This window comes from Malaclemys terrapin, chromosome 3 (genome assembly GCF_027887155.1).
Source record: "Malaclemys terrapin pileata isolate rMalTer1 chromosome 3, rMalTer1.hap1, whole genome shotgun sequence".
Lineage (NCBI taxonomy): Eukaryota > Metazoa > Chordata > Testudines > Emydidae > Malaclemys > Malaclemys terrapin.
Window position 1 is genome coordinate 4,101,920 of NC_071507.1, and position 18,031 is coordinate 4,119,950.

Consider the following 18,031-nt stretch of genomic DNA (forward strand, 5'->3'; position numbering starts at 1 on the left):
GCTGAGCTGGTAGTTGAATCATTCCTCGGAGCTGTTGAAATGGCCGGTGTATGGCTTCATAAGCCAGGGGAGCAACGGGTAACTTATCCCTATTGTCGTTTCAACATTCCCAAAGCTAATCTGCCAGTCTGGAAAGAAAGTCCCTGCTTGCAGCTTTCTGAAAACTCCTGTGTTCTTAAAGATGTGAGCGTCATGCACCTTCCCTGACCAGCCCACGTTGATGTGGGTGAAGCATCCCCAGTGATCACCAACAATTGCACCACTGTAGCTTTTTCTCTCAATGCACTCGGTGGCAAGTAGGTTTGATGCCAAAATAGGGATGTGTGTGCTGTCTATTGCTCCACCGCAGTTTGGGAACCCCACTGCTGCAAATCCACCCACTATGTCCGGTACATTGCCGAGAGTCACTGTCCTGTTTGGCAGGAGATGATTAATGGCCCTGCAAATTTACATGACAAGGGCCCATGCAGTGGATTTCCTGACTACACGTTGATTTCCGACTGAGTGGTACCAATCTGGCATTGTATGTTTCCACAGTGTGATTGCCACTCGCTTCTCCACTGTCAGTGCAGCTCTCATGTTGGCGTCCCTGCACTGGAGGGACATAGTACTTGTACGATATAGTGTACTTGGACTTTCAGAAAGCCTTTGACAAGGTCCAGCACCAAAGGCTTTTAAGCAAAATAAGGAGTCATGGGATCAGAGGGAAGGCCCTCTCATGGAACAGTAACTGCTTAAAAGGAAACAAAGGATAGGAATAAAGTTTTCACAGTGAAGAGAGGTAAATAGCAGAGTCCTCCGAGGAGTTAACTAGGACCACTGCCATTCAACATACTCATATATGATCTGGAAAAAGGGCTAAACAGTGAGGTGGCAAAGTTTGCAGATGATACAAAGCTACCCAAGATAGTTAAGTCCAAAGCTGACTGAAGAGTTACAAAGGGATCTCACAAAACAGGGGGACTGGGCAACAAAATGGCAGATGAAATTCAATTCTGATAAATGCAAAAGTAATACGCATTGGAAAACAATCTCAACTATACATACAAAATGATGGGGTCTAAATTAGCCGTTACCTCTCAAGAAAGATCTTGGAGTTATCATGGATAGTTCTCTGAAAACATCTGCTTATTGTGCAACAGCAGTCAAAAAAGCTAGCAGAATGTTACGAACCATTAGGAAAGGGATAGATAATAAGACAGAAAATATCATAATGCCACTATGTAAATCCATGGTAAGCCCACACCTTGAATACTGTACACAGTTCTAGTCACCCCAACTCAACAAAGATAGAATAGGGAAAAGGACAGAGAAGGGAAACAAAAATTATCAGCTTTCATATGAAGACAGATTAAAAAGACTGGGACTGTTCATCTTAGGAAAAAGACGTGACTAAGGGGGGAGATGATAGAGGTCTATAGAATCATGAATTGTGCGGAGGAAGTGTTGCTCACCCCTTCACGTAACAAAGAAAGCAGGGGTCAGCCGATGAAATTTATAGGGAAGCAGCGTTAAAACTAACATAAGGAAGTACTTCTTTGGTGTGCTTGTTCTGCGCTCACAGCTATCATCAACTTTGAACCACAGAAAAAACCCTTGCTGGGATATGCAGGACTGTTCACCGACCAGACCCCTGGTTGGAGGTGGGCTGATCTCTGGTAAGCGTATCAGCATGCATGTAGCTTCTTTTATTGTTTTAATGTTTTCTCTGTAATGCTTTCACCTTAAGACTAAATGTACTTGCTTAGAAAGAGCTGTGTAGTAACTTATTACTGTGGCAATTACCCTGTTGATAGCCTTTGAATTGCATGCAAAAGCAAAGCAGGCTTGCTCAGGCAGTCAGCATTTGCTGGGGAATTCACAGTGTAGGCAAGGAACTGTGCAGCCTGGAAATACCCTGGTCAGGATGGAGAGAAACACATGTCTCCATCCAAGAGAGATGATGGCTGGGGAGCCAGAAACCTGAGAGTGGGTGTACTGGCTGGACCACAAGAGGGAAATACAGGTGGCAACTGCCCTGAATTGTGACACCTTCCCTTTAGGCACTACACAGCTATCTAGAGTGAGAGAAATTTCCCACCTTAAGTGAAAAGCATTTTGAATATAAATTCCAAAAGTATAAGACACAAATTCTTATAAAAATGGAAAGCGAAGGTCCTACGCTGGACAGAGCTAAAGTGTCTGTCTACTTTAATTTACACATTCTATAGTACATGACAGTGTACATTCTGCAGGAGTGACAGAAAATTTAATAAGAGAAAATAAGCAAACCTCTACAAAATGTAAAAGATTCTTTATCTGTCACTGATGGTTATATGCCCTGCAATTATTTTTTTATGAAAGATGACATCTGTCAGTGTTATTTATGCTTATATATTTTAAAGGGACAAAACCTTTGTTTTTATCCAGTTTACTACCACGATGTCTGCCAGTATTACTAGACTATGTTTTCAAATGGGCATTTATGTTCTTCACTTCCTGTTCTAAACTGCTGTATTGTGTTCCTGTTTGCTTTTCAAACATTACTGTATTTCACCCAAATGCACTTCATTGCTGGGTAAATTAATTCCTTATGTACACTAAAATCAATCAGTGGGGAGTAAGGGAGTTTGTAAAGACTGAGATTTGGATAAAAACTATATCCTCATCTCCATCCAAATGCTCTGAGTTTGAAAATTTTATAAAACTTTCAATTACATATTTGATGAACAAATACAGACAAATAGACACGTGTACATAAACACATATATACTGCACTCTATCTATATTTATACCATTATCTCACACACAGGAGGTAGTAATATCAGTTGATTGGAATTAATATGCAGCACATGAACATAAAACACTAAATTAAATAAATCTGAGCCCTATGTTTTCAAAATAATATTGCAAGATATACAATCATCATCAATTGAATATGGAAAAAATATTAAATTATCTTAATATGAGCCACAAAATGTCCCAAATTACACTCTATTCTAAGAGGTCAGTTAACAGTGAACTGGTCTTGAATTGCTAGTATTGTTTATAACTAGAGTTCTACTTGGGCAAAAAACCCACCACTTTGCACAACATAAGAGTGTGGACGGCAACTTACAAAATCTCAGTGTAATGGATAATAATAAAGAAAAGTCATGCAGGAGAATGAATCATGCATTCCAGGGGAAAATCTTTTTATCCTAAATTAGGGCTCTGGGAGGGAGTTTGGGTGCGGGAGGGGACTTGGGGTGCCAGATCAGGGGGCCGCTCACCTTGGGCAGCTCCCCACAAGCAGCGACCCGTCTCAGCTGCTCCTAAGCGGAGGCGTGGCAGGCAGTTCTGTGCGCTGCCTCCGATTGTAGCCGCTGCCCCTGCAGCTTCCATTGGCCGCGGTTCCCAGCCAACGGGAGCTGCGTTGCTAGCACTCAGGACGGGTGCAGCATGTGGAGCCGCCTGTCACATCTCCGCCTAGAAGCAGTTTGCGGGGAGCTGCCCGAGGTGAGCAGTCCCCAGATCCAGCACCCCAAGCCCCCTCCCGCACCCAAACTCCCTCCCAGAGCACGCGCTCCACGCCACCTCCCGCGCCCCAACCCCCTGCCAGCCCCGTACCAACAGCCCTATAGACCGGAATTTCAATGAAGATCAGAAATGCCGGTTTATAGAGCTTTTCGGTTCATGAAGTACCGGATAAAACAACTTTTATTTTATGTCATGAAGTATCTCATCATGCATGAGCTATAATTGTAGCTTTGCTTTTCTGCTAGTTTTATACTCTTAATTTGGAACAAATTTATTGTGTAGGCTTGAGCTGTACTTGAAATTCACTTTCCCATTTACTTTTCATAGTTTTTCAACAAGTGTCTTTGAATATGCACAGTGAACTAATAATTGATAATTGGATATTGCAATTGCTATTCCTGAAACTGTAATTAAGTGGTCAGTAATAAAATTTGGAAGTACACCTCTACCCCGAAATAACGCTGTCCTCGGGAGCCAAAAAAATCTTACCGCGTTATAGGTGAAACCGCGTTACATTGAACTTGCTTTGATCCGCTGGAGTGCATAGCCTCGCCCCTCTGGAGCACTGCTTTACCGCGTTATATCCAAATTTGTGTTATATCGGGTTGCGTTATGTCGGGGTAAAGGTGTATAACACTTCGATATTAAATGCTACTAGCTGCTGATAAGGTAACTCCTGATCAGTTGACAATACAAATATACCTTAGTTGTTCAAAGATGGTTAATCAAATGATCGTGTACATCTTCCATTAATATAATATCACCATTTTTCCAGTCTCCCAGTGGAAGGAATGACTAATGATTCTTAGCATTTCATTCACCCATAAAGGAGAATGCTTACTGAATAAAACTTAAGTCATACACCAAATTCCTTTGTCCTTATTTTATTAAAAATGTGTTCAACTTTTTAGATAATGTTGGTAGTTTTACAAAAAAAAAGAGAATTAAGTCTTCTGGGATTTTAGTAAACATCCAAATAAAACAGTCTCAGCTAATCAGCATGCAGGAATTTTGTAAATTATTGTTGCATATCCGCAGTTTTCCCTCCCCCCTTGTTCTGCGATTTCTTGCACTCTGTCTGTGGTTGTCTGAGGGGCACAATCACTATTGTTATTTAGAACCCATACAACGAAGAGAAATATATCCATTCTGATTAGCTATTGTAATCCCTCTGCAGTGACTGGTTACTGGATTCAATATTTTAAATGGTCTGCCAGAAACAGAATTGGCTGTCTCAGAAATCTAACTCTCTTTGGCCAAGAAAGAAAAATCCCTTGGACTCAGTCCCCCATCCTACTTACTTCCATTGGATCTTAAGAATAATGTTCATATTTATGTTTTCCACTGAGGACAATCTCAAGAACCTCCCCTCCCAATTCACTTTTGAAATGTAATGTAAACAAAAATTGTGGCTATTCTAGGGAGAAGAGTCTTGTTGATTTATAATGAAAGAAAAGGAATGGGGGAATTTAAACTGTACACTGGTCTCTTTATATGACATAAGGGCCGGGATATTCAAATTGCTAGCCTGCGGAGTGAAAGAGCGGGACTTGCAGAGCCTGGAGTGGGACGCTTGTGTTGCCAGCAGGCAGCAACCTGTAGTTTTGGGCGAGTTTCCCCCAGGGAGCACAGACAAGGCTCCCTCGCGCTGTAAGGAGGCAGTAGTGATTCACCCTGTACCCCTTGGTAAGCCCCAAAGTGTCATAACGGTACAGTGACCAATACAAGAATACTAACCTCCAAACAGAAACAAGCAAACTATATATCAGAAAACCCCTAATAATTAGGAAGGGTACTAGCTTAGTGCATTCTCCGGGATCCAGTGACCAAAAGCTGCACTGCTAGGGGACTCTGCATTCCCTTACAGTGTTAATGAAGGCACGGAGAGAAGCCCAGGGTGGCGATTTCCTGACATGATGGACAGTCCCTTCTCTGCCCACAATAAGTAGTGAGTGCACTTATTCCTGTATGGGGAGCCTTTTGGAAATGAATACAGGATCCCTTAATAGCTGCTATGACTTATGGGGAAATGTGGAATTTGAAACTGGTTCCAAAAAAGTAGGATGGACCACATACAAAACAAAGGATCTTGGCATTATGAAAAAAAAGTTGTTCCATTTGGGCAATATTTTACAGCTCTAATATCTAGGGAATACTAATTCATTTCCTTTGGGCAGGATGTGTTCAGACGGAAGGGAAGGAAATTTCCTAAGTAATGATGTGGGAACAGTTCTAAGAACTGCTTATCTGTGAAAAACAGGAGGAAGAGTTCTTTACACAAGAGATCTCCCTACTCATTAATTCTTTGAACAAAGGTGGTAGCAATGAGGAACATCGGTTTAATAGAAAGATAATGGAAGGCAGCTTTTGCCAGAGGCTTGAAAGGAGATTTGTTGAGAGCATTCAGAATGAAATTAAGGTTCCATTCTGCAAACTGGCTCTGACTGGCGGTTGACAGCATTTAGCACACTGGAAAAAGTCAAGTGATGGGAGAATGCAGGATGAGGTTGTCATTGTTTAGTCAGGATCTGAGAGTTGGTATGTGACATTCAAGGGTGTTGTAACTCAGTCCTCTGATACAGCCCTCTAACAAAAACTCCAAAAGGAAGGAGAGGTGTGCCTCAAGGGGAGGGACACTTCTGGTATAGCACCCACTAAAGAAACAGCCAATTGCTCCAATATGCCTGATTTGTAGAGTCCTCCTTGGATGTAAGCAAAACATCAATCAGATGAGAAGAGAAGCCAAAGGATTGGAGAATTATTTTGTTAACATCCAGGCCTGAAGTTTCTAAAATGACTAGTGAATTTGGGTGCCCAATCTGAAACACATACGAGGGACTCAATTTTCAAAATGTGCTAAGTACGCTCGCTTTCTGACAATCATGTGTCTTGATGGGCACCCAGAACTGAAGCACCCAAAAAAATCACTAAATTTTTTAAAAGGTAGATCTCAAGCTGCTACACACATGCTGTCTGGGTCCAGGGGTAGAACTGGGTCCTGATGGAGAAGATTCCTTGTTTGAGGGAGTTGCCATGGTTCTGATATGGACAGGCTGAATACAAACTGGGGAAACAAGGCCTTATGGGACAGTGACAGGGGATGAGGATGACTTTGGCCTTTTGGCAAATACATATGCATTTTTTTTTTTTTTTGGCAGAAAAGGCATGTGTTTATCATAGAGGTTTAGGGGTTGACCATTGAAGAAAGCGCATCCACCCTCTTAATGGGGTGATCAAGGTCCCCAATGGGGTGCCTAGATCAAGACAGAACGAAAGTTTGTTTAGATGTGAAGCAAACATGTCCCTTTGTGGAAGGCACTACAATAGCACCCTTTTGTTAGTTTGGTATCTGCCATGAATTATGGTGGATCTGCTAGTCAGTCTTTTTGGGTGCTGAAATTTCCCTAGATATAACTAAGAAGTCAACCATTGAACCTTTTCTATCTCCCAGAGGATCCAGATGGCAGCGTCAGAGACAGGTTTAATTTTTCCCCTGTCCATTTTTACCAGTGGCCACAGTTCAAATGTCAAACTTCTTAAATATAATCTGTGTAGTGATGGGGGAAGAGGCTGCTGAATGGTTAGATCCAGTGACCAGAGTGCCACAGAGTTTGATGGTGATCTGAAATTCCAACTTGGACTATAGTCCCTGTCATTATCTATATGCCCCATAGAGACTCTCCAACCTCTGACGCTTGTTTTGGTTATGATCCTGAAGATTCATGGGTTTGCCAAAGGCTTGTCCCTCATCAGGTATATGTTCCACAGTGGAACAATTTCCGGACCCAAGTGAAATGAGAAGTCAAAGCCTCTTGATGAGAGGACTACTCAATCCCACTTCATGAAGGCTTGAAGAAACCATATACTGTCTAGTGAACAGCGTCTGCAGCTGTGACTAACAGATCTAGAGGAGGGAGAGCGTGATTAGCATGGTCTCGTGCAGAAGACAAGAGAAAAACTTCCTTCGGTTTCTGGGCTTTCCAGAAGAACAACCTTGGTAGGTGAGAAAACAAACAAAACCAAATCTCAAAGTGACTGGGATCCTGTGACTGAGTCAGAGCTCTTCTCTGTTTCACAATGAGCCTGTGGAATTGCAGAATGGAGAGTGCCTGATGCAGATGAAGAGGAGAGGTCTGGAAAGTGTTCACAGCCTAGAAAACCCCCCTCCTATTTAAAACCATATTTCCTTCTTTCTTCATTGTAGCAATCACTATTGTCCTAAGTTTAAAACCATGGGGCAGAGGAGATGCCAAAGGAGAGGTCTGGTCAGGATACATGCTGTAAGTGCATCTTAGATGGCATCTTAGGCCAGGTTACACTCAGTGGGCTAGAGGGCAACAGCTACTGTAATGGGCTTATGCCAATCTATGAGGGGCTGCAGGAGTCCCTTTGGGAATGACCATGGAAAGATCTGCTAGAACCGCACTCACGAGGACAGCAGGAACCATCTGCATGCAGCAGAGATGAAAGTGGCAAGAAAAAAAAGTGAGAAAATGAAGAGTCAGTAGCTGAAAGAAAAGCAGAGCTGAAGTGCAGGACAATGCTGCTGGAGGCAGAGAAACTGGAGCTGTAGTCCCAAGAAAGTTGTTAAAGGACATTTGTGTGTGATAAGGAGAAAATCTACACAGGACTGCCTCCAAAACTGCAGTCAGTACAGCTTAAGCTATCAGTAGCTATCTATTGGCAGATACAGTTTCTGAGAAGCTGATGTAAAAAGCCATCGTTTTGTTCCATATTTAGCAGTATCATAACCAATGAGGTTAATCTGAGGTGTGATTTTTGCTAGTTGAAAACTTTTCCTCAACGGACTTCCACATGAAATGCTCAGTTTACAAACCAAAAGACGACTTGGGTTTAGTTGGTAGCACAGCATGTTCCACTTAGTACAGAGTCTGAAGAAATGAAACGGTGCTCGGACTACTTTACACAACTAGCAACCATCACCAACAACAGATACAGGGGTCTCTGGCCATTTGAAGACCCAGGAGCAGAACAGAGTAAAGCTTGCTGGCTTGATTTTCACACTGCATTGCTAAAGCAGAGAAGGGTTGGAAAAGAGAACAGGTACAGTAGGGCAGTACCAAATGCCGAGACAATCACATTTCTGACCTAGCTCTTTGAATGTTCATGGTTTTGACAGTATGCACGTTAATGTTTGTATTCCCGCTATACTGTAATTACATTTTGGATATTAAAACATTAAAAACACACACATTTTCTAATCTTTCAAATGGATGTTTAAAGGAACTGCCAAACAAAAAATGCTAAGAAATATCTCCTAGACATAGTGAAAAAAGTTTAAGACATTACAGTTAATGCATAATACTGACCTACTTTATATATATTTTCCTTCCATTCATTAGAAATATTCATACAACTTAACCCTTAGCCTGAAAAACTGTTCTACAGAGGCAAAGCAAGTACAGCAATTGAACAAAACTTTAGCTTTGAAAAACAAAAATAAAAACAAAACCAAGGTTGACAAAGAAAATCAGAAGGTGAAATATACCAGGTTAGATCTTGCAGTGTAGTATATTTCTTCTGAACTGTCCAAAAAATCGTTACTGTTGGGCTGTTCATTAGACAGAGACCAAGAAACTCAGGTTATTTACTTTGAGACTGAAAGCCAGATATACACAAAGGGAAATTGTCTTGCCAACACAATTTTGTTAATGCAAATGCGAACTTAAACCATATTAAACAGCTTCTGACAAAACTTACATTTCATATTACATCATAATTAATTTAGTATAAAGTTTAAACGTTACTTAACAGCAAAAAAGCAGAAAGAGCCAAAGAACTACCTTAATAAATTGAAATTAGCAATTATCAATTTTTTCCCATCTCTCAATCCCTCCCATTCCAGGATTTTTTGTCACCTGTTAGAATACTGGAGATTATTGCAAACTTCTACCCTCAATCTCTCTTCCTACAAGACCTTTCATCAAAACGTGTCTTAGAATGAACAGGACTTCTTTTGCAGCCAGTTAGTACTTGGACTTCAATTGACCAGAATGATCTAAATTTAAATACAATACTCCTTTCCTCAATCTTTGAGTCTGACACCACCTCCACAATCCTCTCATCCTCTAACAAGGAACCATTCTCTAGCTTCCAAGAATCAACCTGGCTTTTCCACTTTGCAGTATATTAATGAATCAGCCATTAAAGCCATTCATATTTAATTTAATAAAAGCAGGTACCTGTAAAGTATTGGAACTACTTAAGTGTAAATGTTTTTTTTCCAGATTACCGTTACGTTTCTATGTAGTTCAAAGTAACCTCATAAATATCAAAATAATGGTTTTGTTTCACTGGTATGCATTTTTTCTTCACCTTCGGTCAGACTGAACATGAGCTCAAATAATTTTGTAGGGTATTATAGGAAAGCTGCTGCCATGCCCTCAGGAATAAGGTGCTGAAAAACTTTTAAAGGAAAAATATCTTAAGATGTCCTAAATAAAGAAATCCCTTTATCTTAAGAGCAAAGTACAGCCCTTCATGCTTCCCAATACTAGGCAGACAATTAAGCACTCCCTTTCCCTCCTCAGAAATATCCAAATGAACAGTTCTAGCTCCTCCTTATGGGCAGGGAGATAAACACAGGGGCTTAGATAGTGGTTGTCTGTCTTTTTGACAGAGTCAAAACAAAGTTCTGGTTCTCCCTTCTGGCAAGGGAACTTTTTGTGTTGGTCTTCCCTATCAGCGGAATTAATCCTTTCTTGCAGCCAGAGAGACAACTAAGATTCAAAACAGCAATACTTCTGTGTGTTTCAACTCAATGTGGTGCAAACTTCAACTCCTCCCTTCCAAGAACATCTGCCAAAGAAACGCTCCTTATGGCTGTGCCTTAAGCCCCAGAAGAAAGCTTTCCCCTCAAAAACACTGTTGTCCTGTAAAGCTGTCCAGCTGGGTGACGGGGACATACACCCAGTCACAGGAATTTTAAAATCAAAATGTACAATCTAAAAAGGGCTGCTTTTTCAATTTTAAGCTCCATTTTCTTCATTAAAACCTATTTTGCAATTGTCATGCCACATATTCAAGAACTTCTCAAAGAACAAAAAGAACACAAAAGTGAGAAAATATTTAAAGGCATGTAGAGCTAAAGATTGTGCTAATCAGAATAGTTTCCACAATGTTTATTACAGTGAAGCAGACTACAGAGAAAAGGAATACGAGTACTGACATTGTAAGGTGATTTTGGTAAGACTCGCTCTTAACATATATTTTTCTTGCCAGTTTTAGAATTGCTGATCCTCTGTTTTTCCATATGTTTAATTATAGATATATATAATGCTCTAATCAGCATAGCAATAAGTAATGTGATTATGCAGCTACGTAAATGGGTATATAATTTGTCTGAAGTTGTTGCATAAATTCTTGTTTGTGTTAGATAAGCTACTCCTCTCTGTCCCGTTGGGATACTACAGGCTGCAGTCCGCCTGCCCAAGCCAGCTGCTGTGGAAGAGAGAGTGTGCACACCAACTCACATCTCCAAAGCCAGCTGGCTCTTTACCAGAGGAAAGGGTCAAGGGAGGGAAGGAAGGAGGAGCTCTTGTAGTGCACTGCAAGAGAAGTGTGCCAGCTCTGCTCTTGCAAGGCTCTTATGCCAAAGAAGTGCAGCTCCAGGCACGCTCCCTTCCTAAGAACCTGAACTCCAGGGCGAGGAGCTCGTTGATAAAATTGCTTGGGGGGAGAGAGAAGGGACTATGTCACAAGTCAAGCTTTTTTCTCATTTGCAGGATGTAAAATCTGAGGCATAAAACCCATGCAACATGTTACTCACAAACTCATGATGTGGCTCTGTCTCCTTCCTTAATGGAGGATTAAACTTTATTTGACCAACTATAGAGGAAAAAAATAAAAAGTCAAGATCTGGTTTGCTTACTGTAAGAAAGGATTCAGTTTCTAGTAGCCGTTGGCCACTAACGAAGCATAATTCAGTTTTATGCACATATTATACTTCCATTGATGTGTATTTCTGACACACACATGCCCTTAGTGCCATGAGCTCAGAGCCCTTTAGAAAGCAGCAAGCTCTGGGGGTTGCCCATCCTTGCTTCTGTTAAGGGCAATCCCTTACATAGCTCTGATGTCCTCATCATCCACACATGAGAAGGATCACAAAGAGGATTCAGAAACAGCATGGTAGGGAAGCATAACTCTGCATGGCAACTCGTAACTTTAGTTACAAGTGAGTAAATCTTTTCTGTGAATTGCTTTTTCAGATCCGTACTGTTGGGAGATTTAACCAGCAGTAAAAATCCCTGATGAAGGGTTGAGGAGTACTAATTAAATTTTCCAACACTGCTCTTCTGCAAGAGACATTGGCCATTGTACCAAAAGTTGGACACAATGTTCTTGAAGCTCAAGACTTCCAGTTACTATTAGTTTATAAATCCCAAGATACCAAACTCAACATTTAAACTGCATTTGTTTTTGGAGAAAGGAAAGTCCTGCCTTCTGATCTAACCTCTCATCAGACTCTCCCTCCACCAAGTTGCGTGTGACCATTTCAGTTTGAAAATAAAACTGATGATCTTAATAGTTGAATGAGAAATGTCAGTGTTATGCACAGGGTTTTCTTAGCAGTGGTTTCTTTACCATCACCATAAGGTTTCAGGGGGCTTTCACTCCAACTTTAAATTAAACATTTTCTGAATAGCTGGCCCAAAAGTTTAAATGCCAGCAATATTCAAAGTAAAGTACCAAATTGCAATGCATAGCAGTATTATGATGACATTTTCCTCAGTCCTAGGGTGAAGACAGAATCTTGCACCACTCTCTGGAAACCCTCTCTGAAGAATAGCATGAAGTGGCATTGAAAGTCTTTGAGAGGAACCTATGTCAAACCTTATTTCACTAGGCTGTAGTAGTAGAGAGATTTGAAGCAGAGTTGGAAAACAAAATGGTATGGACCGGTACATATTTTGAGACAGAGACACACACACACACACGCGGTAGGCAACCTATGGCACACGTGCCGAAGGTGGCACGCGAGCTGATTTTCAGTGGCACTCACACTGCCTGGGTCCTGGCCACCGCTCTGGGGGGCTCTGCATTTTAATTTAATTTTAAATGAAGCTTCTTAAGCATTTTAAAAACCTTATTTACTTTACATACAACAATAGTTTAGTTCTATATTATAGACTTATAGAAAGAGACCTTCTAAAAACGTTAAAATGTATGACTGGCACACGAAACCTTAAATTAGAGTGAATAAATGAAGACTCGGCACAGCACTTCTGAAAGGTTGCCGAACCCTGACATATACATATATACACACACACACTCTTAAAATATGTACCGGTCCATACCATTTTGTTTTCCAACACTGCTTCAAATTAAAAAAACCCACGAAAGCTTATGCCCAAATAAATATCTGAGTCTTTAAGGTGCCACTGGACTCCTTCTAGTTAAGGTAGATAGACAAAAGCTCAGTTTAAGTTAAAAGCTAATTTCAAGTTATTATAACCTTTAATATTCTTAATTTAATGAAGTATACACATGCTTACAGTTTATTTCAGAGCGTGTTTTTTCTTCTCTCACATTTCTACTTGTTGAATGAATTCTATGAGGCACAAGGGGCTAGAAAAGAAAAAAAAAAGCATTATTACCAAAAGTATATACCTTCTATTATGTGAAGATACAGTTGTCCTGTAATATGTATTTTACTCATCTCCTTAGAATATTTTAAAATGTCTGATACAAGCAAAGTCTAAAAACAAACATTATAAAGAGTATGTTTTGCATTTTAAAGACACACCACTACATTAGACTGCTGTCCACGTACTAACAATATATATTTCCATTATATCTGTACAGTTTGTGCCAGTCTAGCTGAGTGTGCAATGGTTTTATAGCTGTTACATACATCATTCTGAATTTAAATGGACAGTGGTAAGTCTGTATTTATCCTAATTTGTCTGTTTCCTTCTTATACTTGCTGTGCAAAGCGCTTGAGACCTAACAGTATTTAAACAAAATTACCATACCAAAGAATACCCACTTAGTGCATTATATTGACTGCCTGACCCACACACAAAGTTACAGAGCCCCACTTCGTAAAATTATAAAAAAAGTCTAAAAGAATTAAGTTAGAAACTGGCAAGGGGACAAGCATGCGATATAAAGTATAAAAAAACTGGGTCCCTGTAAATAAAAATGTCTATTAAAAAAGGTCTTTGTGACTATCTGTGTTTCTGTTACAAGGTCTGTGCGGCAGTTAAATAAGATGAACGTTTTGATGGGGCATCTCTGTTTTCAAGAGTTGTATGTGTTAAATAAAAATAGCTTCAAAGAACCCAGCTATTATGTCTTTAAGAAAAGAAACCTATTTACAGCAAAAAGCTGAAATCCATGTTGTAGAATTCAGGGGAAATAAAACAAAAACAGGTGTTTCAAATAAACCAAAAATGCTCCTATATTCTGTATAAAACATGGATATTTGAGACATGTGTACATAAGTACAACTGAGCTGACTCAACACCACTGAATTACATTGGTTTAACCATAACCTACTGAAAAAAAAGAGGTTGTGTGGAACCATTGCCTTCAGATGTAATCACTAAGGTTAAGATTCTGTCACGGGTATTTTTAGTAGAAGTCAGGGACAGGTCACAGGCAAAGAAAAATTCACAGAAGCCCAGCTGTTTCAACAGCCCAGGGGCCACTGCTCCATCAGCCCTGAGACTGACTGCCAGTCAGCTGTTCTGGCAGCCCTGGGGCTGACTGGGGGCTCCAGCCGTGCCCCAGAAGTAGTCCCAGAGATGCTGGAAAGTCATGGAATCTGCAACCTTCATGACAGAATCATATCCTTAGTAATCACACATCCATGTTTCCTTAATGCTCCATCAGGGTTAAAGATACTAGGTCCTGTTGGGGCTGGAAAAATAATCAGTATTTCACTCACGGAAAGGGGGGTGGGTGAGCTCTGATTAATATTAAATTAAACAAAAGGAAGTATTTTAGGAGGGGTACATAATACATACATACATAGGGAATTTCAGAGCTGTAGTGATCAAATCAATCTGCTAACTACCGACATTGAACTTTATTTCAAACAGTTAGGCTGGCATAAACAAGCTTTTTTGGAGACTGTCTTCTTATAACAGCAACCATCTTTCAAAAATTATTACTGCTGGGCTGCAGGACAAGGGGTTTCGCTTGCTTTATAAATCTGAAAATATATAATATACGATCTTATTCTTTGTACATGCTGTCTTTACGAATAATGATACACGTCTTTATTTCAGTGTGATTTGTTTAGAATGGAAAAAGCAACTTCAAGCTGCATTACAGAGGTGATGGAGTTTGAAGGTTACAAAGAGTATTTCCCACTTTTGTTATTTAAAAAAAAAACCAAAATTATGTGGGACCTATGCCAGGGGAGAGCACTACGACACTGACAGCATGATGCCTGGGGAGAAAGACTGGTATCAGGACTGGTATCAGGACAACCGATAAGACATTTGACTTGCAGCAGGAGCTTGCGTATTATTGTCAGCAGAATGTCAACACTGAAATGGGCCTGTATCCTGTACAGAGAAAAGATCATGAAAATGAGATCGCTGTTGCAGTGAAGGGTCCTGACAGAGATAAACTTGTATATAGATCCTTTCCAGTGCAGAATGTTGGCCTCTGACTGCATGGCTATATACAGATTTATATTTTTACAGCCCAACACCACAGCACTTCTCCCTCCAGACAACTATCACAGACAGAAGAAGCTATTCGACTCCAGCTATCCAGTGGCTGTTGTATAACGCTCACAAAGAAAATATACAGATACAATATGCTTTACAGGTAGGATCCTACTTTCTAGACAGTTATGCCGTCACTAACAGGAAATGCACAGCCTTTCAATGGGGTTTTTAATGGTTTTTTTCCATGGCTGTGTCACCTATTATGATGAAAAATCTCACAACCTAATGATAGGGACGACTTTTGGATTTCTTTATTACAAGACAGCTCAAGACTGATTTTCTGAAAAGATGAGGATATGAAGTCAGGACCCTCTGGGAACACAAGTGGGAGGTGATGATAGAAATAGATAGGAGGGAGCTTGCAGATTTCTTCAACAAAGCCCAATTGCTTCAACTCTGGTGCTCAGGGATGCTCTTTTTGGAGGGAGGTCTAACACTATTTTCTTGTATTACAAACCTAACCCCAATGAAGAAATCCACTATTACAATTTTACCAGCCTGTACCCTTTCATAAACAAAACTAAAGAGCACCCCATCGAACAAGCCGATATCGTTCATGACAAATTTGGACCCCTCACAAATTATTTTGGAATTCCAAAATTAAACAACACTGCCCACAATGCCTCTCCCCCCCCCCAATGTTATCTGTCAGAGTAGGTGGCAAACTTATGTTCCCACTATGCCAAATCTGTGTGGAAACTGAGTAGCAGAAGACATGCACCCATACTGATGAGGAGAGCGCCATCCTGGGACTTGGTGCACAGTGGAATTGAATGCAGCCATAGCAAAAGGGTGTATGGTGGCGCAAAAAAAACAAACAAAAAAACCCCACCACCTATGAAATCTGGCATTTTGAAGAAAAATCTGACAAACTCTTTTCTAAATATAGAAACAAGAGACTTCAGGGTATCCAAGCTGGTGCATAAAGAAAAACAACCTAATTAAGTTAATGATTTCTAAAAAGAAAGAAGATGTGCATTTATGCCAACATAAGATTATGCTGAACACCACAAAGCATCAAATTGCTAAACTGTTTTTAATTTCTCTGGGGGGTAAATTAGGCAAAAGAACAAACCTACCCAATACCAGCATCATGAGACTCTTGACGAACTCTTTCAGCACCTATTTTCTCCCAATTATGAGGTTTCATCCTCCAAGTTTATCAATGATGAAACAGCTTGCATGTCTTGGAAGCATACAAAAGAATGCTACATGGTCTCTGCCAATACCAACGTCTTCAGGGCTTGTTTCACCACCACTTATGGCCATATTAGAACTATATAACCTGCTAGACAGGTTGCAAAGAGGTGCCTGTACCATGACACAGAGTAGGTGATATTCATGAAAAGGGAGGGAGACTGGAAACTCCCTCCAGCGGATTATTTAAGGGACCTCACAAGCGAGATCCTGCCAGATCAACACATCACAAAGTCGTATGGGCACAAGGTGTCAGAAGGAAAGGCCTACATGAAAGTCAAAGAGATTACCCTCAACATAGCAAACTGTGACAAGATCTACTTTGACAATCTGACAGATCTAATCTAGATTATAGCATAGACCTAGGGAAGTATAACCCAAAGAAGAGAGAAGTGCAGCAGTCCTCTATTGTAAGGAACAAAAATCAGTAGCAAATAGAGACAAAGACCCTTAAGAAAATGCAGACAGTCACAACATGAGGGTCATCAGAGAAAGGTTTAAAACCTGCACTACAGCTTTGGAAAATGGATACATGATGGAAACCTTTTTTTTTTTTTATAATTCTCACAGGGCCTAGCAACTATTAGAAAAGTCACTTTATAAAAAATGTGTTGGATAACACTGAGCAAATATCTTATGTCTGAGCCTACTGTGTGGTGTACAGTTGCAGGCAATCTCAGTATAAAGAACTGCTTTGTAAATAACCTTTTATCAATTTTGTGGAGGGGTCACCTGATGCTTTTAATGATGACCAGTTGTTTCCTACCAATAAAGTAAATAAGATTATTGTAGACTATTTGATTAACTCTGCTTGTGAAAGTGATGAAATTGAGAAAGCCTTTACCAAGTACATGCATTACAGGAATGTGTGCATTATGTATATAGTTCAAAACGTATTTTGTCGGGGGGGGGGGGGGGGGGGGGGGAGAAGAGTTGCACAATTAACCGAAACACAAAGTACATGATTCTGTTAAAAAACCCAGGGATAAATTACAAATTATTATGCTTGCTCTGCAAATGTACGCTAGCAAGGCCGAATTCTTTCTAGAAACTATTGAAGCTACCGGAAGAACTTATAGCTATCTGGTGGTGGATTTAAATACTTCTACACCAGAGGTTTATAGATTAAGAACTAGGATTTTCCATCCAGACTGGCCCACAGTTTATACTTTGAAAAGAACAGCTGGGTACAAAAAAAAAATGAATTTTTGGTAAGTCCTTTTTAACAGCCGAGGCTGCCAACTGCAAGCACATCTGGCTATGTGAAGAGAAACCTGGTCCTTTTAAAATTACTTAGCCAATCACCCCTGCAGAAAAGGAAGGGCATATTGTGTTCAGCCTCTGATAATTTAGTAGTAATTTAGAACTCAATACCTTAACAGAAAAAGTACCTTTGACACACAATTAAGTACATGTGCTGAAAAAGTAATGTATAAGAACTGTGTAATAAAAGTATCTCACTAGAAAAAAAAAAAGCATCTGGTGAAGCAGTCTGGGGTGGGAGTTTATCGACCTCTTAAGTTTTGCTATCCCTCTGATAATGGGACTTTTGACTAATCAATAAAAGAGTATGCAGGAAAAAAAATGTACCTGGTGCCTTCCCACTAATTGGAGCAATTAAGGGTTTT

At 40.2% G+C, this 18,031-nt stretch overlaps 1 protein-coding gene and 1 pseudogene across 2 annotated transcripts in view; one reads left to right on the forward strand and one right to left on the reverse strand.

The window, feature by feature from the left end:
* Positions 1 to 18,031, reverse strand: part of MAP4K3 (mitogen-activated protein kinase kinase kinase kinase 3) — a 122,808-nt gene that overhangs the window by 54,598 nt on the left and 50,179 nt on the right. The window contains exons 13-15 of one of the 2 annotated variants that reach the window (XM_054021281.1): positions 13,017 to 13,089; positions 11,288 to 11,346; positions 9,008 to 9,070 (exon numbers count right to left, since the gene is read on the reverse strand). In XM_054021281.1, coding sequence (XP_053877256.1) covers positions 9,008 to 9,070; positions 11,288 to 11,346; positions 13,017 to 13,089 — 195 coding nt within the window. The remainder of the gene's footprint in view (positions 1 to 9,007; positions 9,071 to 11,287; positions 11,347 to 13,016; positions 13,090 to 18,031) is intronic. The other variant, XM_054021282.1, reaches the window with a different exon arrangement.
* Positions 8,227 to 8,307, forward strand: LOC128835180 (U4 spliceosomal RNA; annotated as a pseudogene).